Below are 25,413 nucleotides of genomic sequence, written 5' to 3'. Positions count from 1 at the left end.
GCTCTCTCTTCTCTCTCGAACAAACTCATTCACTTTCTTCTCTCAAACAAAACTCTAAACCCTAGTCACTGTCACTGTCACTCGCTCTGGTCTTTCTTGTCACTGTCGTCTGTCTCGGTGGCTGATTTGAACTTCCATCGAAGATCGATGGAATCTCTAAACCCTAGTCTTATTTTTATTTTGGTATATGTTGTATTGTTTCAATTATTTGTATCCTCGCTCTTTATTCTGATTTTGTTTTTCTGTATATAGGTTTTGGGCCTTCATGTTGCGGGCTTATGATTGGAATTTTCTAAGGTAATAGTGTTGATATATACATCGTATATTTAATTTTTTGTATGTTTTGATTTTTATTTGTATATTTTATTGAGTTAATTGTCCTGAATTTTTGTTATTGGAGAGAGGGCAAGAGACGTACAGAGTAAGAGAGAGAGAGAGAGAGAGACTGAGAGATAGGAACAGTGGGAGAGATGGATAGAGTGAGAGAGGGAGACACACAGAGAGATAGGGAGATATGAAAGAGAGGGGATGGAGGGAGGGAGATAGATTTTCTATGTCTTTGTGTAATTATCTTTCACGTTTAGCTATTTATATTCTTTGGACTTCTGTTTAGTTTAGTTACTATGTCTTTGCTACTTTGAATCGGTTGGAGAATGTAATATTATTTAGTGGGTTGAGTTGAGTAGTTAAAATTATTAAACAAGGCATGAGAGAACCAATAAACATTTATAAGTGGTTGGGGATGAGCCTGAGTTTAGAAGTGAATTCATTCAATGTTATAAATGTATACTTGATGTCACTTGTTTAAAATTGTTTGTTTATAATAACATGTATGTTGTTTTTCTAATACAACTGGAAAACGGCACAAGTGAGCTGAATTTCTTAGTGGTCATTATGCCGGTGAGGATTTGTGTCCTAAATTTGAACAGGGTGTCCTAAATTTCCAGCATCAGAGGACTTCCCATTTACTAGATCAACATGGAAATGTTAGCGGCAGACTATTAGTTTAGGACAGGTAGCAAATTTTTTTCACCTGTTTGTTGTTCTTGACTTTACAGATAATGAATTTTCTACTATTTTGAGGCTATTTTTATTACTAATCAATACCGATGTGACTGTGTCTCCCAGCTACATTGACAAAGATTATCTGCCAGCTAAGAGAGGTTATGTGGGATTAGAACCACCAGGAGATACTGGTTCGTGGCAAAAAGAATGCAAGGTATTATATCTTATAGTTATGTTTCCGGATGGATTTAAATATATATTTACAATTTATACTTTAGGCATGTGATAATAATATGCAAACAAAACTGCGTGATATATTTAGAGAGTTTGATCAGCATCATTAACTTGTGAAACAAAGTCAGACCACAAAATATCATATTGCACCAGATTCCAGGAACTAATTAAGAAATTATATGATAATTCTTCAGGACTATCAGTTCTGGACAAATACAGCTGAGTCGGGCTACTTCTCTATCAAAAACATACACGTTGGAAACTATACTTTTTAATAATTTTGTTGGTTGTGCAATGTTTTGTGGCAATACAAAGGTATATCTAATTATCTATGCAATCAGAGTGCCTAGCTTAAATTTATCCTTCTGTTTCCTTAACATAACGTGGAAGCTTAACTTCATTTCTTCTGAATGTTAATCTATTTCTCAAGTCTAATATCTTGCTGCTAATTGGATATATCAAATACTTAAGGTCTCACACATTCTTGCAGGAAGTGCCCAAAATGCAGTTAGCTTTCACCGAGAGCAAACATATGACAACATGAAGTTAGAGCTCTTTTATCGGCTGGGATCATAAAAACAAGATCAGGAAATGCACGCTCATCCATATTCCTTAGCATTTCTTCGCTATTGCCATACTTTTAGACAATGATGGATTTATTATAGAAAACAGTAGTATTATGAATTCTTATATAACTGGTGCATTGATGTTGATTATGGATGTATTGGATGTTAGGAATTATATGGGAATCATGTAAATACTGACTATACATTGTAAAATATTATAATTTTAGTGTTGCATTTGAGCCCTTTTAGTGTTACATTAAGGATTTTTCAATGTTGCAGTATAGTATTTTAGTGTTGGAATCATTGAAGAAAACAGTGTTGCCTTAAATAAACCTACTGTTGCATTTAATTGTGGGCCCCACCACTGCCACGTGGATAACCCAGTGGGACCCACATGTGGGCCCCATAATTTTCACGTGGACACATTATGGGCTCGGGTCCCACAATTGCCACGTGGACACCTTGTGGGCCCCACTAATATGTGCTTGTAGCCTAAAGGATAATGCAACAATGTTGTTGTTGCCTTTGAGTTGATCAGCTATTGCATTATACCTCTAAAGCAACAACCAACTTGCTGTTGCATTATTGGGAGAAAGCGTTGCTTTAAGGGCCTAAGGCCATGCTCGCAGAGGCAACAGTTTTAAAGCGTTGCCTGTTTGAAAAAAAGGCCTTTAGCAACAGAAAATGGGCCTTAAGGCAACAGTATTGACCATTGCATTAGGCTATCTATGGTGTAGTATTTTAGAGTTTTCGGGAGCAAATGCTTTATCTTAAATTCGAAGGATTATCTTACTAAATTTGATCCTAAGTCAAGTGAAGGTATATTCCTTGGTTATTCGACCAATAGTAAAGCATATCGTGTATTTAATCTTAAAACTCTTGTGGTGGAAGAATCTATGAATGTTGCTTTTGATGAATCAAAACCACCCTCGAAATATATTGATCTTGTTGATAAAGAAGACGCTGAAACGAATGGTGTCGAAGATGTTATTCGACAATTCGAAAATATGGATATGGGTATTTCCCCTCCTAATAATCCATTAGAATTGTTACAAACCGAAGATGAACTTCCTAAAGAGATTCCATTGATAAGAAGTCATCCCTTAGATAATGTTTTAGGGGATTTGACGAAAGGAGTTCAAACCCGGTCACAAGTTCAAAATGTAGTAAATCATCTAAGTTTTCTTTCGCAAATTGAACCTAAAACTGCTAAAGAGGCTTTGCTAGACGAGGATTGGATATCCGCAATGCAAGATGAATTAACACAATTCACTCATAGCAAAGTTTGGGAACTCGTTCCACCACCCGAAGATACTTCCATTATTGGAACTAAATGGGTATTTAGAAATAAATTAGATGAGAATGGAACGGTTGTTCGCAATAAAGCAAGATTAGTTGCTCAAGGATATACTCAAATGGAAGGAATAGATTTTGATGAAACTTATGCACCGGTAGCTAGAATTGAGTCTATTCGTATGTTTCTAGCTTTCGCGTGTCATAAAGATTTCAAAGTATATCAAATGGATGTAAAATCTGCCTTCTTAAACGGGATATTGGAAGAAGAAGTTTATGTGAAGCAACCTCCCGGTTTTGAAGATGCAATTAATCCAGAATATGTGTATAAGCTATATAAGGCTTTATACGGATTAAAACAAGCTCCAAGAGCTTGGTATGAAAGGCTTAGTAAGTTCCTATTAGAGAATAATTTTAAGATGGGAACGGCCGATAAAACTCTATTTACACGACAAGAAAAAGATGATATACTACTTGTCCAAATTTATGTAGATGACATTATTTTTGGTTCAACAAATAATGATCTATGTAAAGAATTCTCTGAAAATATGAGTAAGGAATTCGAAATGAGTATGATGGGAGAATTAAATTTCTTTTTGGGTTTGCAAATTAGGCAATCCGATGAGGGCATACATATTTCACAATCTAAGTATTGTAAGGAAATGCTCAAGAAATTTGATATGGAGAATGCTAGACCCATATCATCTCCTATGTCAACTTCTGACAAATTAACAGAAGATCCGAAAGGAATTCCTGTAGACACTAAAAAATATCGTGGCATGATTGGTAGTTTGCTATATATTACCGCTAGTAGACCCGATATTCAATATAGTGTTTGTAAGTGTGCTAGATTCCAAGTTGCTCCAAAGGAATCACACTTATCCGCTGTTAAACGGATATTACGATACTTAAAAGGCACGATGGATCTTGGCCTTTGGTATCCTAAGGGTGTACCTTTTGAACTAGTATGTTTCTCTGATTCTGATTATGCCGGACATTTGGTAGACAGAAAAAGTACTAGTGGTACGTGTCAGTTCCTTGGTGGATGTTTAGTTTCGTGGTTTTCCAAGAAACAAAATTCTGTATCGATATCCACTACGGAAGCTGAATATATAGCCGCTGCTAAATGTTGTGCACAAATATTATGGATGAAGCAAACATTAGCGGATTATAATGTTAATTTTAATGTTATATCTATCTTATGCGATAACACGAGTGCAATTGACTTAAGTAAAAACCCCGTGTTGCACTCAAGATCAAAGCATATAGATATACGACATCACTTCTTACGTGATCATGTCAATAAAGGTGACATCAAAATGACTCATGTAGAAACTGAGCATAATGTCGCTGACATTTTCACAAAGCCTTTAAGTTCCGAAAGATTCGCTAAACTCCGTTTGGATTTAGGAATGCTGGAATATTCAAAGTGATTAATTTTGGACAAATATATTTTAAATAGAATTTTTATCATATATACTAGTCATCTTACGTGTAAGAAATTTTATCAAACGGAATTCTTCTTGTGTGTACTCTTAAAGTTCAGATTTGTCAATAAGAATTTATTGATCGGACTTTTATGAGTTAGAGCACTGATTTATTTCGTATACAATTGATAACATTTCTTAGGCGAGCGAATATTTTCTTAAAAATATTTCTAAGATACTACGTATATGGCATTAATCCTATTTACATTAAACATTTTGTATTGCCAAAATTAATATTAATATAATATCCACCTAATTATATGTTGATAATTATACATAATTTTATCCAATATAATTTTAAAATACCTTTTTCTCTCAAAATTGGATAAATTTATGGAATTATCAAATTGTGGATTATCTTTATTTACCCTAATTTTTGTTAAATATAATTATATTTAAATCTCCTAAATTATGTTTGAAATTAATTTTGTCCAAACTTTCTCGAAATTATTTTTATAATTTGGACAATATTATTGTAAGGGAGATATATATTTTTAAATTATTTTTATGATTTTTATACTATTTAATATCTATTTTAGAAAACTGATTTATTTAAAATAAAAATCAGTTAATCAATTTTTATATTAACAGTTTTTATGTTAGAATTCGGGTATAAAACCTACCCATTTATGGACCAACCCGACCCAGCTGGATGTTTTTAATCTGATCCGTCGATTGAAACCCTAAGACTGATCCTAGCCATTCGTATAGTATATATATATATTACTCCTAACTTAGACACTGTGCAGCCACACAACTGTTCACCTCTCTATTTCTCTGAGTCCATCGTTTTCTCTCTCGAGCCTTCCAGTCTTTTCCAGCGATGTACTCTCAAAATCTTAATCGCCTCTTCGATTCAAACACTTTTCTACACTTTTCCTTTAGATTTAAACATCGTTATTGTTCAAATCTTTAGTCTGGCTATGGGTTTGGTAAGATAAAAGCGATTTTGACCTCCATGCTTGTCGTTGTTTCAACTAACGGCGAGCTTTGGTCCTTATCCAACAGTTATATATGTATACTATCTAATTTCATATGATTTTTGTTCGATTGTTAAAACCCTGATTCTAGGGTTTCGTAAATCGAGTGGCTAACTATTTTTCTGAGGTATTTTCTGCAGGTTCGGCGATTAATCGAAGGAGCCACGAAGGTGTTGCTCTCAGATCGGCGAAGTCCAGTGGCGTCTCACCTCTGCGATGTGTTCAGACCCTCTCTCCGACGATTCAAAAGCTCTCACATCTCTTCTTCTAACTCCTTTTATTCAATTTTCGAAACCCTGATTTTAGGGTTTGCGTGTTGTATTGCTACTAACTAGTTTTATTAAGATTTGTGCAGGTACTGGAGATATTTGGCGAGTTTACAACTCGATCTAACTATTTTTGGGCGTTTTTGAGCCTTCTGAGTTCTAGGGTTTTCAAACCCTAACTCAAGCTTCACGAACTGAGGCTTGGTTGATGCTATGGTTACCAGACCTGTGCTAGTCTGAACCTCTCAAGGGCGATTAACATCGCTTTGAGAATTGGGGTATTTAAACCTCAACTCGACCTTGAGTCATTCGGCATGAATAGATCTGTAGCAGTCCTGCTCGCTTAAAAGACTTCAGAATCTCCATTTTGTCTCTTTTACTGGCTAAAAGGTAAGGATTTCAGGCGACGCCAAGCCCTGAAACAATGGTGAGGGGTTCTACGGCCTAAGCCGTCCTTGGTTAATTCTGTACTTACCTGTTATGTGAATAAATGATACTTGTATCTTGTGGTTTTGAGCAATGGAATGTATGAGTTGCTGATTACATGATAAAACTCTGATATGAATGTATATGTATCTAAGAAAAATATGTATATTTGATTTTATTGAGTTCATGATTGGCGTGTGTTAAGAAAATCAATTTTTGGCAAGTTCTAAACTATGTTGAAATTCACTGTCTTGAAACTCTGTTTGTGACTCGTTTAAACTGAATGTATGAGAAAATTATAATTGGATGGCTCGATATTATCTATTGAAAATCTGTCTTCTGATAATTTTTGATGTATGTATGTGATAAGTAGAGTTTTGGTATGTTATATGTTAAAATCTGTCACTTGAGTTTAGTCTGTTTCTTAAACCACTGCCATGATTATGTGACTATTTAAATGCAACTATGAGGTTGATGCTTGTAGTATGACTTGTTGTTTTTAAATCTATGTGATTTTTATCTAAAACTGCAAAGTATTAAAAATTTGACTTTTTATGACAATCAGTATTTATACTAATCAAACTGCTTTTAAAGATTTCCTATACAACCTGTTTTTTTTCATAATCTTATCTGCCAACCTGGTCTTTGCAAATCTATGGGTTGTTGGTATTTTTTAAACTTGCTGATTGTAATCTCAACTTAAACATATATGCTCTTAGTGTTGAATTGTATTTGTCTGAGAATATGTTATGCACATGCTTAAACAACAAAATCCAGTTTTTTTTGACAAAAGATCCTATTATAACATGTCTGCTGAATCTGATTTATATAATATTGTGCATATTCTCTAAAAACTGTCCTGGAACTTGAAATTTTTGAGTATACATGCCTACTCTGTATGTGTCTGCTATGTACTTAATGTAAAGATTAAATGAAATCTGCCTTGTCTGCTTTGACTGAGATCTGCCAGTACATAAAATAATGTTATAATCTGTGCTATATGCCCATTATGATGATATCATGCTAAATATTCTTAATAGTCCTCCTTGTCTAACTTATCTATGAGTGGTCTGATGCTGTGGATGATGTGCTGGTATAATTGCTGAATCAAAACCTAACAGTTCCTGTTATGACTGTATAAATTAACATAAATCTGTTAAGATTATATGAAGTGTTAAGATATGATGTATGACTGATATTTTTACATTGGAACTTAAAGAGATTTGCCTCCATGTTACTCCTGTAATCTCTGTATTTGACTACCATGAATGCAAAAATGCTTGTAATACTAGAATAATAGCTTGTTTCTATCTGTCCTCTGAATTGTGTCTAAATGTTTATCCTTGGAACTTGAAATGCTCTGTCTCCATGCTTATCATGTAAATTGCTACATATGTCTGGTTTGTCACATGTGGAAATTTAAATGTTATCTGCCTGTGTTATTCTTGATATATGGAATCTTGACTTTGCTAGCCTACTGAACTGTCTGGAGATGCCTGCTATATATATATATATATATATATATATATATATATATATATATATATATATAGGCTTTTGCTCATATGAGATCCCAAGTTTAGGTGAGATATGGGATCTAATCTCAGCCACTCAACTATTTTACATCTGATTAATCACAGCCACACAATAAATACATTTCATTTATTTTGTGAAATATTAAACACAGAGATACGTATATTTATTATGTCTATTTTCTCTCTCTTTTCTTTCTTTTTTCTCTGTCTTCGTCTCTCTCATCTCATCTTCACCATATGAACTCCATCTTCGTTTAGTCGAATTTTAATTAGAGATTAGACGGAATCGTTTCATCACAGTTTAATCATGATTACTGAGGATCTACTGAAGATTAGCTCGAATCAAGGTAGTACTATCGAATTTGTTTCATTGATTCACAGTATAATCGTACGGTTTATTATTGTAAAATTTTGTGATTCTATGTTGTATCTTAGGGATTTTCTGTTTTTATCGGTGTTTGTTTGGTCAATGTGTTCATTAGCTACGTATGAGTGTCAATTTGTGTGATTTTATGTTGTATTTTAGTGATTTTCTATTTTTTGGAGTTTTGTTTTCTCAATGTGTTCCTGAGCTATTTTTTAATATGTTAACTTATTATTTTAAGTTGTATTTTTAGTGATTTTTATGTTTTATATTTGTTCTATATGTTTTCGTGTGGTGTTTTTGTCTAATTAGTTTGAATTTCATCTTATTGTTTAGTCTAGTTTTGATTTTTTGCTTTCATGTAAAAGTTTGATGAAATTATATTTTTGTTGTGATTACATATGTTTTTGGAGAGTGATTTTTGCTCTTATGTAAAGTTCTTTTTTCTATAGTATAAACTAGTGATTTTATGATTTTTACAGTAGTTTAATCTTTAAATGTATGTATGAGTTTTTTTTAATATTAACTGATGATTTTGTGTTTTTAGTGATTTTTAGTTCGGAATTTGTTGATTAGCCTGTTTAATTATTTAGTTTCTGTTGTGTACTTTATATTTAGTGTTCTTGTAATTGACTTTTTGAATACAATTTTTTTGTAGCTGTTAGTTTTGGCGAAGATATATCTGGTATAAGTAACAGCTATTGTTCGATTCAAAATGAAGAAGTTGATTCTAGTTGTACCATTAGTCCAGGTGGCCGAAAGTACTATGTCCCTGTTTGTGAAGATCATCTAAAACCATTTGTTAAAAAATCGTTTCCAACTTTGGAGTCTGGTATTGCTTTTTATGAAGATTATGCACTGCTGAGCGGATTTGATATACGTCGTAGTGCTCAAAAAACAGATCCTGCAGATGAGACTGTTATAAGTAAGTACCTTCTTTGTAATAGAGCTGGTTTTACTGAAGTTAAGAAGGCATCTTTAGATTGCAGCAAGGGCAAAACACGTAAAAAGAGGACTATGTCAGGGAGATGTGGTTGTGAGGCAAAATTGGTGTTAAGATTTGCTCCAGGGAACATATATTTTGTTTCCAATTTTGTTGAAGCTCATAATCATTCATTGGTTGCTGAAGATTCCAGGCATTTTTTAAAAGGACGTCGTAAAATGTCGACTTGTTCTATGAATTATGTATTTGATGCTAGTAAAGTCAATATTGGTGCAAGCAAATCTTTTAGGATGATGAAAGAGTTAGTTAAAGGTTATGAAAATGTTGGAGGTACGTCGAGAGATTTTAGGAATTTTGATAGAGATATGAAAGCTTTTATTGGTGAAGCTGATGGTCAAATGATTATTGAGAAGTTCAAGGTTTTGCAAGAAACAGACCCCATGTTTTTTTACGAGTATGATGTTGACCCAGCTGGCAATCTTACCAAACTATTCTGGGCTGATTCGACGGCAAGGAGAAATTATGAACTATATGGAGATGCTGTTTCTTTTGATCCAACATTTAATACAAATAAGTAAGTGGCATTTTGTTTATATCGAGTTTACAAGTGGTGGTTTTATTATTAAAGCTATGCTTCTGAGTACATTTCACTCTGTATTTTATTTTATAACTCGACCCCTCTTGCAGTCATGGTGAAAAATGTGTCTAGGCCAGCTATTTTGTCAATATTTCTTTTGATTATGAAAACTATATTTTTAGGTACAATATGGTGTTTGCTCCCTTTACTGGTGTTGATAAGCACAATAAGTGTGTGACTTTTGCATCCACTCTTCTTTCGAAAGAAGATGTGACAAATTTTACTTGGGCGTTTAATGCAATGTTGAAAGCTATGAGGAGAAATCCCGTCGTTTTAGTCACTGATCAGTGTCTTGCTATGAAACAAGCCGTCCCTGAATGTTTTAAAGCAACCGATGAATTTCCTGCCTCCAGGCACCGTTTGTGCATGTGGCACATCACTGAAAAGTTTCCCGCTAAGGTATATATTGTCTTAGTTATCTTGTAATATCCATTGTGATTCTTTGTGTTTAAAATGCTTAGTGCAGATACAAGATATTATGTTATTTGATCTCTTTTTTAGTGCAGATGCAGTATATCATGTCTTGTTGTGCCCAATATGATCTATTTTTAATTTTGCTCTATTTTACTTGTTTTAGCTGGGCCACTTCTTATGCAAAGAAACTGATTTTATGGAAAAGATAAAAAAGTATATATGGTCATCTACGATAGAGCCTGATGAGTTTGAGGAGGGTTGGAAATCAGTAATGGAAGAGTTTAAGTTGGGGGATCATGTTTGGTTATCAGATTTGTATGCTATGAGGGAGTCATGGATCCCTGCATATTTTCGTGATAAACCAATGTATGGGTTGATTAGGACGATGTCGAGGTCTGAGAGTGAAAACTTTTTTTTTAGCCAGTTTCATCAAAGTGGAAGTACATTGTCTGAGTTTTACATTCGGTTCGAAAGTGCGATGGATAAGCAACGTAATGAAACTAAAAATTTGAATCATGTGGATTCATCTGCCAAACCAGCTACAGTTTCTACATTATTTCTTGAGGATGATGCCGCAGAGTTATACACTCGTGAAATTTTTTACAAAATTCAAGAGGAAATTTTGGCAGCTCGTGATGATATGCGAATTCAAACTATTGGTCCTGAAGTCAATGGTATGAAGTGTTATGAAATGAAGGACGTGAAAATGAAAGATAAGCTTTTTAAGGTTATTATTACATTCATTTTAATAATTTAGAGCAGATTTTTTTCATGTATTGAATTGATGATTTTTTTATTAAAAATTTAGAATTTTGAAGCTTGACTATTTCTTGTCTTTTATAGGTTGAAGTTAGTAGAACACATGCTAATTGCTCCTGTAAGAAATTTCTAATGTGTGGGATTCTTTGTCGGCATGCATTTTGTGCACTTAATCATTTCGAAGTGGTAAAGATACCTAGGCTTCTTGTTCTCAATCGGTGGATGAAAAATGCTGAAAATAAGGCTTCACTACAAATGTTTGGATTATTGGATGATCATCAGAACAAGGAATCTGTTTCTGCAGAATTGGCAAATGTTTGGTTTACATTTCACAAGTGTGTGACTGTAGCAGGGACAGATCTTGTCAAACTTAAGCAAATCAGTACCGCAGTAAAGGAATTACATGTATCTTTTGTTGATGATGGTGCAAGCTTTAACAAGAAAGATTTCTTGGGGACTTTGATAGGTAACAAACCAGTTGGAGAGATAAACATTCATCCACCAGTACAATGCAAGAACAAAGGCTCTGGTCTGAAGAGGCTTCTTAGCGAAAGGGAGAAAGCGATAAAACAAATCGAAAAAAAGAAGCGGAAATGCAAACTTTGTGCTTCTACTGTTCATGACCAAAGAACATGCCCTAAGAAGAAGAAAGTTGATTGAGTGGAAGTTATGACAGAAGTGGATAGAGAGATATGATGTCAAGTTAAAACTTTTATATAAGCATGATGTTCAACATTTTTTGTTTTCAGTTACATGGATATTTTGATGTTATGTGTGTTTTAAATTTTTGGTGATTTTTAATGTGTAATTGATGATTTTATATTTGTCTACTAAGTGATTTGTCTACAGATTTGGTGATTTGTCAAAAGATGTGGTGATTTGTTTAATTTAATAAATTGTAATGATTAGTGAAGTGTTTTGGAGCCTAGAGAAAAACCTTTTTTTTAATCTCAGGTTAGACATTTTCACAACTTATTTTTGTCAATTATGTAATATAAGGGTTATATTGATTTGCTTTGAGTTGATTACTGAAACCATATATAATAAGACATTGTTTTACTTCAAAGTATCCATTCTGAGTGCTTATCATTGGTGATTTGTCTTAATGCTCTTTGGTTAAGATGGAAATAATTATTTTTTTATTGACTAGGATTACTAAGCACTAATAGAATTACTTTTCCAATTAGCTGCCTGGTATAAAATATGTGAACACTTTCACACAGACAATAGAATCACAAAAATTAGTATATCCAAAGTCATATTTTCATTCCATAGCAATTGAAATTGTCAACATCTCATACAACCAATTTAATTTCTCAATCTTGAAACAGTAGTAATTGTTGAAGCAGTTTCATGATATCACAGAGATTGCATAAAAAGAAACAATTATGAAAATATAGTTTGATTTGCATTCAATCACATTTCAGGTGTGTCATCTTCTGCGTTGTCATCTTCTAGGAGCAAAACCTTGCCTTTAATACCATTCCTTCGAGAGATAGTTCCATTCTTTCCTTCACTTGCAGCCAGCACTATACTCATCACTTTGTCTGATGCCACTTTGTTGTATAGAAGTTTTGCTTCAGTCAATATGTGCTGTCTTTTTTCATTGAGAGGAGATGTCAAAATGGCATGACAGTACTTTGCACGCAGTTTTATCAATTGTGCTGATTGGACAGTCTGTTTTGCGAAGAACACCAGAAAATACATTTATGTTTGAAGAAAGCAAATAAGACATTTTATAGTGATTAAATCAAAATACTTATATAATATACTTACACTTTCAGCTTTCAAATCAGTGATCCAATTCTTTGTGTCGCCTTTGTAAGTTTCCATATGCCTCATTAAGAATATTCCACAATCCTTGTAATTGCTAAATGTTTGCCAGGGCATTATCATGTACATAGGTTTGACATTTTTCAATGAAAGTGCAAGCGACTCAAACTTGTCTTCCAACAAGTATTTCACAAAGTGTTGGCGCTGCAATTTTAGAAATTATGTCACATTTTCAATGTTATAGTTGATGTAATTGCAGAGATGATTTTATAACTAGCTTATTTTATCTTTTACTTACCAACATTTTAGGTTTTGGACCATACTCCTTTGCGGCATTTCTCCCTCGCCTGATGTTATCGATTATATCAAATGCTGGCTTCTTTAAATTGAAGCTGATCAAGTACAAATGTCCATATGCAAGCACCGGGAAAAATATCTGCATATTTTATAATGTTACCACCTAAATTATTTAGTAGCAAAGTAAACAGTCTCATGGATCGGAGGCATACCAATTCAGCATTTCCTATACTTCTGTTTGGGTATCTTCCAAAATAGTGCTTCATTTCACTCTTAAAATGTTCATACTGTTCATCATTGCTCTTTTTGTCATCCAAAGGCGCAATCTGTATATTTCAGACATTACGAGGTTAATATATAAATATAAGCATTACACAGGTGATTATGACAATAATTAGAAATAAAAGATTCTTACCGAAAGACCAATGTCCATGTAGAGACGCATAGGTGATTCCGTGGATTTATAGTTTTCTCTAGCATTCATCAAAAATGACCACATGTCTATAACAGCATAGGATAATTCTTTATCTGGCATGAGTGTTTTTATTACTTTTCGGAAACATGTGTACTCTCCACACACAAAAACTTCCTCCCTGTGAAATATATGATGGTTAGTGCTGCCATTGAAAGATTCTTAAATATTCAAAGTCACTAGATGACTTATATGTAATAATGATTCTACCGCGGCTAGCTTAGTAGATAATAACACTACCAACAATTCCAATAAGCAATGAGGCAGCTACGAGAGACAAAAGTTAAATTTGATATTGGGTGGACAATAATATAATCCAACAGCTTAAATTTGATATTTGGATCGACAATAGGCTAATTCAACACAACAATTAGTAATACAAGCACACCTTGAGAATATAGTCAAACATACACTCTCGGATAAACAAATAGATTATTGACCCGAATAGGATATATAAATCATTAAAAAAATAGTGACACATGTATGATGATTAGTGCTGCCATTGTAAGGTGATTAATATAACACATGTGGTGCTTAATTCATGTATGTTTAGGTGATTAGTGTACTATAAATAAATATATTAGGTGATTAATAAATATGTATGCTAGATGACTGCTATGTGTAATAATTACAACAAACTTACATGGCATTCATATTGTCCTGAATCAGCCACCTGTAGACAGCAATTTCTTGCCTAGTGTAACTGGAATTGACATCAATGTTTCTTTGAATGTATGGTGACCGAAAAGCTGCCCCGACTTTGATCTCCCTCCTTGTCCTTTTCTCCATTTCTTTAGGTGGCAATGGTGTTCTGTTTTCATCATCTTTATTGCCATCAGACCCGTGTTCTTCCATCAACTCTTTGCACACTTGACTTATTCCAAGAGAGAATGATGGACATTGTTTATTTTCATACTCTCTTTCAATCATCTCATAATCTCTTTCAATCTCCAATATCCCTTCTGAAGTTTTTAACCAAGCTATAAGGTCAAGATAGTCATCGTGATCTGGTGGTAAATCACTTTTTTCAACTGCATCAACTGTATCTGGGCGAGCTTCCTCTGATTGACTTGCACACATTTGAATATTGTCATTATCATAAAAATCATTCTCATAACTATCACTATCTACCCATTTATTTGTTTTGAACAAGTCCTTGATGCTTTTATCGATTTCTTCAATCTTCTCATCATTTGGATGTAGTTCTTTTGCTCTATCCAATTCTGATTGATATTGATTTTTGGCTTCAATCAATTCAAGATTTGCATCTATCAACATAGTTGCCTTTCTACTAAGTAATTCCCACCAGTCCTATTCAACAATATATATTGAAAAATACAATATTAAGCACTAGCACAATAAAAAAAATAGTGATTACTTGATTAATAAATATAATACCATCTTATTTTTTTTATTATAAAATGGTGTTCATCAAGCATGTAAATACTTAAAAATTTGATGGCATGGTGGTTAATGTGATATATGGTGATTTAATACATTTGTATGTGGGTGTGTGTTTTCTACATAAAACTAGAATGCATTAATGTACCTCTTGTGAAACATCATGTTTGTTCTGTTCATTATCATCTTGAACATCTCCGTTTCCAAGTTCGGGCACACATTTCTCATTCTCCGTAGCAGCATTTTCCTAAACAAGCCAAAGCAAACATGAATAGATTTATATTAAATTTTAACAATTCCCCTTTGGGTTTATATATGGTCAAGTTCTAAAAAAATTACCACCTCCTCTCTACTTGCTCTTCCTTTGGGTTTAAAAATAATTAGTTCTTATTTAGGGTTCAATTTTTCTGATTTGGTTTTCAAAACATTCAATTTTTTGAAGAGTAATTGTTTTGAAAAGTTGGCCATATATAAATCTTTCTAGTGATTAATGTGTTATTTTCTGGTGATTATACTGCATTGGATAGTGTGACAGTTTGGTCATCATTTTGTTAGTAAAAAAAGAATGTATCAACATACCTCATTTGGTTCATCAATTAGGTCCTGTCTATTATTGCCCTCTGCCTCTCTCTTTGCTTTTAGGGCCATTACTTTATCATTTTCAGTAGCACCTTTCCCCTAAATGTGCAAACAATTTTTGTTAGAAATAACAACATTAGGAATTTTACTCTGTACTTTAATTGTTTGTACAATAATTACCTTCCAAAGTAATATGTTATTTTCTTCCAACTCCTCTGCAGTTGCCAAATCAAGTATAGTTCTAGAGCCAAATGCATTATCTTCGGCTTCCATCACTTCCCTTTCCTTCAGTTTCTCTCTTGTCCATCCTCTAAAAGCTGGGAAAAGCCTGAGTACAATTTTCTTGCCTTGGAAACAGACCCGATCAACATACAATATCTGCCAAAGATGATTAATCAGTCAAATAATATTAGGGAGACTTCAAAATATACACACTTTTTGTGAAGGAAGTCTGGAATAAAATCAAAAATTACTTACAAGCAGGAAAACCATTGGTCCCGTAAAGAAAAGAGATGATGTGTGCATCCACCTTTTCTTTGTGATTACAAGACTTTTTATCAGATGTTTTGCCCAATTGTACTTTGCACAGTTGTCCAAGTCATCGTTAAAAGAAAGTATCGTTTGACTTACAAAATTGTTGGTATTTGATCTTATCAAAACATTTGTCATAACCACCAAAAAGTTCATCTTAAATGTATCGTCAACATCACCTGTTTGTTTTATCTTATCAACAACATCACTTGCTTTGACCAGATTTTGTCCATCAGTGATTCCAAACTGTGATCTCCATTTCTTAATTCTTTCTTGAATTCGATCATCTTGTCCAAATTGAATTTCAGCTCCTTGATAAGGCAACCCAAGTACAGCGTAGACAACATTCTCAGTGATTTGTATCTCTCCATTCTTTAGTACCAACAAGCAATTTTTTTCATCAAAAGATTTAAGAACCTTATATGAAAGCCTCTGTGGCAGCTCAGCCAATTCAAAATGAAGCAAAGTCTTAAAACCAGCATCTTCCACCCACTGTTGTTGAGCATCTGATAAAGCACTTATCATGTCACTAAGTATTTTTGGCGAGTTTCTGATTTTTGTTATTTCATCAGCCTACACAAGTTAGAAACGATTGGATGAGCATGTGTAACTATACAAAAATGGGAGATTAGTTGCAAGAAAAAATTATACCTTTTCAGCAATCTCAGTTCTTTCCTCGATTTTGTCTTTTGCTTTTCTTTTTTGAGCTTTATTATCTACATTTGACTAAGAAAATAAAAAGTTATTCTTGCGGTTAAAGATGATTAATGAGCAACAATTTATAATACAGTCCACATGAGCAAAATTAACTTAATCACTGCCTATTAGTGGACTTAATCATCGCAGCAACAATTGACACATGTATGATGATTAGTGTTGTCGTAGTAAGGTGATTAATATAACACATTTGGTGCTTAATTCATATCTTATTATTTAGGAACATATTTACTAGTGCTAAAAGGTCTCAATAATCATTTATAAGTGATGATTATACCAAAGGTGATTTAGTGTTCCTATTTGCTAGTGCTAGAGCTAGTACAGAATAGGCCTTTAGCGTCGGTTAAATTAGGCCTTTAGCGTCGGCAGTTCAGCGTAGTATATGAACGCGACGCTATAGATAGAACCTATTGCGTCGGGTAAACAGCCGACGCATAAAGTCTATTTACGTCGGTCATATGGCGACGCAAAAGATACCTTAACCGACGCTTAAAGTAGTTTTTTGCGTCGCGTAGTCAAAGTGCCGACGCTAAAGGGTATGCTTATAGCGTCGTCTGGTCAAAATGGCGTCGCTTAAAGATGATTTTTTTGCGTCGCGAAGTCAAAAAGCCGACACTAAAAGATAAGTTTTTAGCGTCGGTCAGTCAAAATGCCGTAGCTTAAAGTCCATTTTTTTAAAAAAAATATATTATATTTATATATTCGCATAATTGATATATTATATTATATACTCTTAACTTGCTCATCCTTGATCCTTAATTCATGTAAAGAAATCCAAATGGAAGGACACAAAGACAAGAACACTAAATTAAATAAATTTAATTAGAAATCTGCATCTATTACATCAATCAAAATATTGATACCATATTACAACTCATAGTTCTTTTTTAAAACTGCATATCAATATTGAGGAAAGAAATCCACTAATCAATCCAAGTCTTTCTTCACTCGTACTTTTTACTACAAACTTGGACTAGCCTTCGTTGATTGTCTGTCTGCATAATACGAGTAAATGAATACAAATGAGAAGCAACATCAAGTGATCATCCAACAATGCACACATAACAACAATATAATACACAAACAAACTGCATATTTGTTTTACATACTTAACAACAATACCAAACAATTAAATCTTAATTGTGGAAGTTATGAACACAACAAAAATTGCTAATTTAAATCACACTGATCCTTGTAATTCTAACTACAAGGTCTGCAATTACAAGGCCTCCAGTCACTGAACACTAAGACTTATTAAACACACTAAGACTAAGTACTTGAATAACTACCATTTACAAGATTTTAGTAGATATTTGGAACTATGATTAACTATGATTAATATACAAGATTTTGTCTTTGAACTATGGCCAAGATTGTTCAATCGCACATCAAAAGCTTCAAGATGTAGTTTTATTTTAGCCTGAAATCTTTAGTTGCTTATGCCAGGCAAAGGAATAAAGAAGTTAAAAAGTTATTTTCCTGATGAGTTTATTCATTTGATCATAGGCTGGTAAGTACTCAGACTCCACTTTTATTGCTGTTGCATACTCAGACTCCACTGTTATTGTTGTTGCAGCTCAAGTTTAGGTCGGTGACTACTGACTGTGTATTTTTTATTTTTCATTTTAACAGCGGCCCAGAAGAAATGGAATTAATGAAATAGGGAAATATTTATTGCAAGTAGGAGTAAGTGCTGTTGAATGCCAACTAGTTACTTAAAAGTTCAAAAACCAACATGACATATGAACTATTAAAAAGAGTCTTAGCAAGGCAAGTATAGAGTATTTTTTTTAGGTTTTTTTATTTAAAATTTGGAATAAAACATAAAATTGAAACAAAAATCAAAGAAAGCCTTTACCTTGAAGAATGAGTAGTTCCAACGCGACCGCTGAGAAGTTGGAAGAATCGGGTGCTATGGAGCTAACAGGCAGGTCAGTGACTTCTTCTAACAAGTCCTGAATATCATGCACCTTGTATGTAATACAATTGTGGTTTTGTTTTCTGAAATATAGCACACAGACTAAGAGAAAGAGAATCCTCAGGCACAAGTTAATTAACATATACCCTGATCGAGTGGGAACTTAATTTGAGAAACAATGGTCAACACTGCATAATTACATTGAACGAGATGGTCCTTAAGCACAGTAAAAAGTGATCAAAATAGGAGTTAGGACAAAAAACATCACTATTCGTTTTGTTATCGAATCGTGATTTAAACCTATAGCTTCGCCAGCTATCCAGACTAGTAAACACCCAGTAGCTGAGCGAAAGTGATTTATTTTCCATTGCATCGCATTACCTATCTACTGGTATATTTCACAAATTATTTTGTAATGCCATAATTCTTTTAATTAGAAAACAATTACAGAACTTTCTACCTAAATACCTGATCACAAAACTTATTCTGTACTAATGCCTTGTGATATTCATTTATTTCAAAAAGTATTAATTAGTAAAAGCCTTCGACATTTTTATGATTAAACAACTAAGTGCAGTATTTTTGGTGTACTCTGACCATGAAAAATTAACAGGCCGCCAAAAAATTAATAAAACTTGGCTTAAAAACAAACCTCAAACAATTCAATTTCCTTATCAGCATCAGAGCCATCCATTTCATTCAATTTTGTCATTATCTCAATTGGCTTTTCTGTACTCTTTAGAAAAAGCTTACCAATCTGAACACATGACATGGGTGAAAATAAGCCAGTCAAATATACAAAATAGTAATACAAGTAAATCTTAGTTTCCTTGTCAATGTAATCATACTATGACCAATGTACATCACCAATACAAATCTGACGAGAAGCAATAATTGTCATAGCTGTAGATATAATAGTGTTATAATGCAAATCAGGATATTACCGAAGCTCTTCTTTCTTAATATTGTGAAGTTTAAAGAAAAGAAGTATATCCACTTTACTCTTGTCTGGTGGTGATATAGGTAGTCGATCCTGCAAATTATGCAAAAAAGTCTTATTGATAAAGGCCATTTATGACTCTTGCCCGCTGTTATGGAAAAGCTTCCAAAGAATCAAGAGACCTAATAAAATATGTATGCCCACCATCCTTTACCAAATCAACCTGACAAGACTATCAAGAAAAAAATGCAGTTAGTACATTTTCAAGATTTAGGTGTGATTAAAAACCAGGGGAGCATTTTAATTCGGGAAGCCCAACTTGATACTTACCCCAGGGCCTGCTATCAAATTTCTGAAAGCCAATCAGGGTGCAAGAGATGCTCGTGACATAGACTGGGTGAAAATAAAGTTCATGAAACTGCATAAGAAAAATCTGCACTATTCTCTCTGTTCTATTACTAATATATAATCACTGATAATCACTGATTATACAATGTCAGTCTATGTTCAGTTATTTATATGATGAAGACCCTCTCCTAGTTTCTTGAAGTATATCTATCGAGAAACAGCTGACTAAATTTGATGGTCGTGTACTAAACTTCGAACAAGTAGAACATGCATTTATTTCCAGTCTCTCTTTATATATTGTAACAGACATCATAAAAGGTATAAATAGCCACTATTAAATAGAAGCTACACAAATTTCCTTTTTGATATATCCAAATACTTAAAAGGTTGTCAAAATATATAACTCTAACCTCTGTTTTTCCACAGCATACCAGGACGCAATGACTAGTCGACTATATATTGATAATGAATTCAGCAGCTGCAAGCACAAAACAACTGAGTCTGACCTAACACCATGAGTTCCATCAAAAGGTGCAAGTTTTTTTCCATAGTTTTGACATGGCTAGTTTGCTCATAGAGAACCTTTTAGCACTTGAAGGCTCTGTCTAAACATGTCCTGTAATTCTGTCAAACCTGCATTTTCTGAGGGTAAACAAAAATAACAAGGGGCCTGTGAATGAGATGACATATCTACACATCATATCATATCAGTCATATCTCAAGAAGTTACAAGCTCAAAGAAGTGCAAAAGTTCACCTTTTTCTAGGCTTCACAACTTAACAAATCGAATGGATTAGACCATGGTGATGAAATGAAGGAAAGCTATCCAGTAGGTTAAAATTTTGGGCTTCTGCGCACAATAAAGCACTTGCAAATAAGCTACTTTATAGATGGACTGTGTTCATTTATATACCATGCCTGTGGTCCTCTAATTCTAGAACATTTCCTACCCTTGCTCAGTCTACCAAGCAGTAGCTACAAATTTTGGTATCAATTATTGTAATTTTAATATTTTGATATATGTGCAGGCTTCGGTGTTCGGGAAGAATGCTTATACAATTGAGATATCAGAACTCAGAAGGTTGGTGGGTGCAATTCTTTTGTAACATATATGACTTGGTAATGGGTATGAATGACTGGGCGAAACCTAGCTATAAGATGTTCTCAGTAACACATCAATTAATGATTAATGATGCAAACAATAGATGACCTAGTTCATTGCTCCATCCATTTAAAACGAAAAACGCTTGACGTTTTGTCACACACTAATAAATCTCTTGACCGTAAAGTTAAAATAAGAATTCGAGAGCCGTCTTACTTATCCAAATCAATTAAAGATTTACCAAGTTCGATTGAATATTATATTATGACTTGCAGATTCTCTTGTGCATAAACCACAGCAACATAGGATTTATGAAGCACATAAGCAATACCAATACAAGATTAAAAAAAAATACTAATACACCGAATTTTCTGTGTGGCTCCGCCATTATAATGTACACAATTGGGAAGCAATCTCATTTTACTGTAATGCTTGAATCTGCAATTTTACTAGTACCCATGCTAGTTCAGGCAGAATGGATTAAGATATTAGGACCATAATAAACTGAAGTCATTACTTGTAACAAAGTGCTATATTCAAAAAAAATATAGATCAAACAGTTAGCAAAAATACAAATTCGCAAAAGAACAGGGTCTAGAGAACAGGGTCATATAATCACAAATCACAAAACTAAAGCAACATAATCATAAAAGAACAGGGTCATATAATGTATATACAATAATCATCTAAAACATAAATCTAAGAGGGTTCAGATTTAATGTATACATACTAGGAATTTAAAAAAACCGCTATTTTGACGAAGAACCCTAGTTTTGCCCCAGACCCAATAAATTAATACAACCCAACAACTGAATGATCCCCCAGAGATGTCCCGATCGACTATTTGAGAAGTGAATCGATGTAAAACCAGTGAACATCAGTATTTGCAGCAGACCCGGAGAAATCAAGATGAGATATTGAGAGATTGGCAAAGAATCGAGAGATGAGGAGCAATAGAGAGATTGAGCAGACCCAAAAACCAGTGAATCGAGAAATTTCATCGAGAGATTGAGAGAGATTTTCCAGCAAATTAATTTTCGTCGGGAGTGTATCCAATGTATTGATTTGTATTGCGTGAATTGGGAGGCTTTTGACAACTGAACCCGATGGAGGGAGAGTCTGATTATAATTATAATTTTTAAAAACATTACCTATTAATTTACAGCGTTGGTGTTTACCGAACCGTTGCAAAAAAACATAACCTACAGTGTCGGAGTTTCGTGAACCGTTGCAAAAAACATACCCTACAGCGTCGGTGTTTGCTGGACCGACGCAAAAAATGTGTTTTAAGCGTCGGTTTAATTTTGACCGACGCAAAAAATGTGTTTTAAGCGTCGGTTTAGTTTTGACCGACGTAAAAAATACATTTTAGGCGTCGGTTATCTAAAGAACCGACGCTATAAATTAAAGAAATTAAGTTTATGCGTCGGTTAAGTACAGAACCGACACTAGAAGTAGTTTTAAGCGACGGTTTTCAGTATAACCGACGCAAAAAGACCGTTGCAAAAAGCATTTTTTGTACTAGTACCAACAAGCAATTTTTATCTCTCCAAGTACAACCCAAGTACAGCGTAGACAACATTCTCAGTGATTTGTATCTCTCCATTCTTTAGTACCAACAAGCAATTTTTTTCATCAAAAGATTTAAGAACCTTATATGAAAGCCTCTGTGGCAGCTCAGCCAATTCAAAATGAAGCAAAGTCTTAAAACCAGCATCTTCCACCCACTGTTGTTAAGCATCTGATAAAGCACTTATCATGTCACTAAGTATTTTTGGCGAGTTTCTGATTTTTGTTATTTCATCAGCCTACACAAGTTAGAAACGATTGGATGAGCATGTGTAACTATACAAAAATGGGAGATTAGTTGCAAGAAAAAATTATACCTTTTCAGCAATCTCAGTTCTTTCCTCGATTTTGTCTTTTGCTTTTCTTTTTTGAGCTTTATTATCTACATTTGACTAAGAAAATAAAAAGTTATTCTTGCGGTTAAAGATGATTAATGAGCAACAATTTATAATATAGTCCACATGAGCAAAATTAACTTAATCACTGCCTATTAGTGGACTTAATCATCGCAGCAACAATTGACACATGTATGATGATTAGTGTTGCCGTAGTAAGGTGATTAATATAACACATTTGGTGCTTAATTCATATCTTATTATTTAGGAACATATTTACTAGTGCTAAAAGGTCTCAATAATCATTTATAAGTGATGATTATACCAAAGGTGATTTAGTGTTCCTATTTGCTAGTGCTAGAAGAAGACTAACTCATTTACCTTTTTAGCCTTGATCTTTGTTTTGTTATCATTCAATCTTGGTGCCTCCGGATTTTCCTCATCACCTCCCTGATACAAATAAGAGTGTATGGAATTTTAAAACAAATCTTTACTAAAACAAATACCAAAATCAAAAGTGTTTCAAATACCTCATCAACCAGTCTTTGTCCGCCCTTCTTTTTCCCTTTTTGTGTTTCAGCTGGATGATTTACCTCAAGTACAATCTTCCTTTTTACATTTCTTAGCTCATTAGTATCATCTTTCCTCTTTTCTTTGCTTTTTGACCATGGTGCAGGATTCACAAAATCATCATCTGAATTATATAAAGTAACTTCCCCTGTACAAAAAAATAAACCATTCAAGAACTGATTACAGAAATTAACAGAAACTTACATTTTTATACAAATAGTGTAACTAAATACCTCTCACTAGTCCATTTTTTCCTTCTTCACTAATTATGTCCCCCACATTTTTCATTGTTTCAGCTTTTCTAACTTGGTCAGCGTCGTCAGCTTCTAAATCAATGTATACTGGATCACTAATCGGTCTTTGTAAGCTTTTTAGTATAAGCCTTGTGCTCCTACGTACTGAATTTCCTGTGCAAATTTGAGTGTTAAGCATTTCTATTACAATTTTTTCCCACACAAATGCACAGACAATCAATACTTTTAATATCATATGTTTAAATCACTAAAAAAATGGTTAAAGCACTACAACAACGAATCACTAAAAAAATGATTGAATGACTACAACAACATAAATTTACACAATAAAATCACTGCAACAGCGAAGACAAGTGAAGCCACCAACAAAAATTAGATACAACTGGTGGTTTTGGTACTGGTAATTTGGGGCAAGTGGAACTGGCAATTTTCCAGCAAGCTTGGCAGTGGTGGTTTTGGTACTGTGTACAAGGTGACTATTCTAATACACAACATATACATTCTCCTAGAATGTAATAATTTGCACTATAGTACTGTATAATCACCTTAAAGCAACACAACTAAGTATAAATCACCTATAAACAAGTTATAAATGGACATAAAAAATACAACTAAAACCAAAATAAGCCAAAATATAATGATTTCAAATAACTAACCTAACACTATAGTAACAGAATAATGGACTTAAACAACTAATACAAGAATATAATCATTATTATATCATTTATATTTCATTAATCATAAATCAGCATTAATCACTACTCTTCCAAAAACAGGTAACTTAATCATGGACTTAAACAACTAAGATATATAGAAACAGATCTATAGAAATCTATAATCACAGTTTATATGAAGAATAGAACTACAGTAATGTATAATCACCTATAAATTAATATAATCAACATGCAATATTAAATCATCATTAATCAAAGCTATAATCAACGAACACAGTATTAATGGACCTAAACAACACAACTAAAACCAAAACAAGTACCAAAATATAATGATTATGTTTGAATCAGTAATAAAATTAAGTATAATCACTAAGAGAGGTGAGATATACATACCGTGAGGTATTTCAGCCATAACTTCTCAAAAAAAAGCTCCGAACAGGTAACAGAACTTTAAAAAACCACTATATGAACAATAAAACTCAAATTAACACTCATTCACATGTAAGATATAACTTAAATTGAAGAGTATATGTGATTATAACCTTGATATGAGTTGAATTCGTCGTTAATAATCGATGATGTGATGATTTTGCGGTGTGTTTATCAGTAGCAGAGAGTGGTGGTGGAGAGTGGAGAGAGAGTTAGGAGTGGGAGAGACTGGAGAGAGAGTTAGGAGTGGGCGAGAGAAAAATGGGAAAAGCAGCTGAGCGTAATTAATTTTTTGAACGGCTTTGTCTTAAATTCTAACATTGCTTTGCACAGATGCCCATAAAGTTGGTTAAAATTACAAAAAAACCACCGAGATTTTAAGCGTATTTGCACTGTATTAGTTTATAAGATGAATGGCTATGATTTGATCTCATATCTCACCCTAATTATAGTTCTCAATGGAGCGCGACTCTATATATATATATCTATATATGCTCTCTTGTTTCTTGGTATATGAGAAATGCTTGTAAGTTTTGTCCTCTGCTAGCTATATATATATATAACTTAATAGGTTTAACATGATTAGGATTGACTG

General features: G+C 33.5%; 2 protein-coding genes and 1 long non-coding RNA gene across 3 annotated transcripts; 2 read left to right on the top strand and 1 right to left on the bottom strand.

Annotated features, from left to right (window-relative positions):
• The first annotated feature begins 303 nt into the window (after positions 1 to 303).
• Positions 304 to 2,042, top strand: LOC135149380 (uncharacterized). Its single transcript, XR_010287839.1, has 4 exons — positions 304 to 1,015; positions 1,129 to 1,219; positions 1,434 to 1,554; positions 1,730 to 2,042. It is a non-coding gene; the product is annotated as an uncharacterized LOC135149380 (long non-coding RNA).
• A 5,900-nt stretch (positions 2,043 to 7,942) lies between these two features.
• On the top strand, positions 7,943 to 11,743 carry LOC108202423 (protein FAR1-RELATED SEQUENCE 5-like). The gene is made up of 5 exons (XM_017370796.2): positions 7,943 to 8,139; positions 8,815 to 9,673; positions 9,859 to 10,135; positions 10,314 to 10,877; positions 10,994 to 11,743. Exons 1-5 carry the CDS (start codon positions 8,100 to 8,102, stop codon positions 11,567 to 11,569), a joined length of 2,316 nt encoding a protein of 771 aa, XP_017226285.2. The 5' UTR covers positions 7,943 to 8,099; the 3' UTR covers positions 11,570 to 11,743.
• Positions 11,744 to 12,965: 1,222 nt separating this feature from the next.
• Positions 12,966 to 25,069, bottom strand: LOC135149415 (uncharacterized). The gene is made up of 16 exons (XM_064085131.1): positions 24,932 to 25,069; positions 24,783 to 24,850; positions 23,695 to 23,868; positions 23,338 to 23,609; positions 22,556 to 22,714; positions 19,250 to 19,354; positions 18,538 to 18,634; positions 16,614 to 16,678; positions 15,909 to 16,535; positions 15,612 to 15,809; positions 15,432 to 15,530; positions 15,001 to 15,099; positions 14,095 to 14,762; positions 13,395 to 13,572; positions 13,192 to 13,305; positions 12,966 to 13,118 (listed from the first exon to the last, which is right to left on the bottom strand). Exons 2-16 carry the CDS (start codon positions 24,799 to 24,801, stop codon positions 12,966 to 12,968), a joined length of 3,027 nt encoding a protein of 1,008 aa, XP_063941201.1. The 5' UTR covers positions 24,802 to 24,850; positions 24,932 to 25,069.
• Positions 25,070 to 25,413: the final 344 nt, after the last annotated feature.

Source organism: Daucus carota, chromosome 9, assembly GCF_001625215.2.
Source record: "Daucus carota subsp. sativus chromosome 9, DH1 v3.0, whole genome shotgun sequence".
Taxonomy (NCBI): domain Eukaryota; kingdom Viridiplantae; phylum Streptophyta; class Magnoliopsida; order Apiales; family Apiaceae; genus Daucus; species Daucus carota.
The sequence above is the reverse complement of the archived record's forward strand: the minus strand, read 5'-3'. Positions and strand labels throughout refer to the sequence as shown.

Bases quoted from the DNA above. Each gene is read 5' to 3' on its own strand.
- LOC108202423 (XM_017370796.2), top strand. From the start codon at position 8,100: ATGATTACTGAGGATCTACTGAAGATTAGCTCGAATCAAG. The intron at 8,140-8,814 runs GTAGTACTATCG...ATTTTTTTGTAG, and splicing joins GAAGATTAGCTCGAATCAAG to CTGTTAGTTTTGGCGAAGAT. The intron at 9,674-9,858 runs GTAAGTGGCATT...CTATATTTTTAG, and splicing joins CCAACATTTAATACAAATAA to GTACAATATGGTGTTTGCTC.
- LOC135149415 (XM_064085131.1), bottom strand. The intron at 23,610-23,694 runs GTATTTAGTTAC...TTTTTTGTACAG, and splicing joins AAAAAATGGACTAGTGAGAG to GGGAAGTTACTTTATATAAT. The intron at 15,531-15,611 runs GTAATTATTGTA...TTGCACATTTAG, and splicing joins ATAACATATTACTTTGGAAG to GGGAAAGGTGCTACTGAAAA.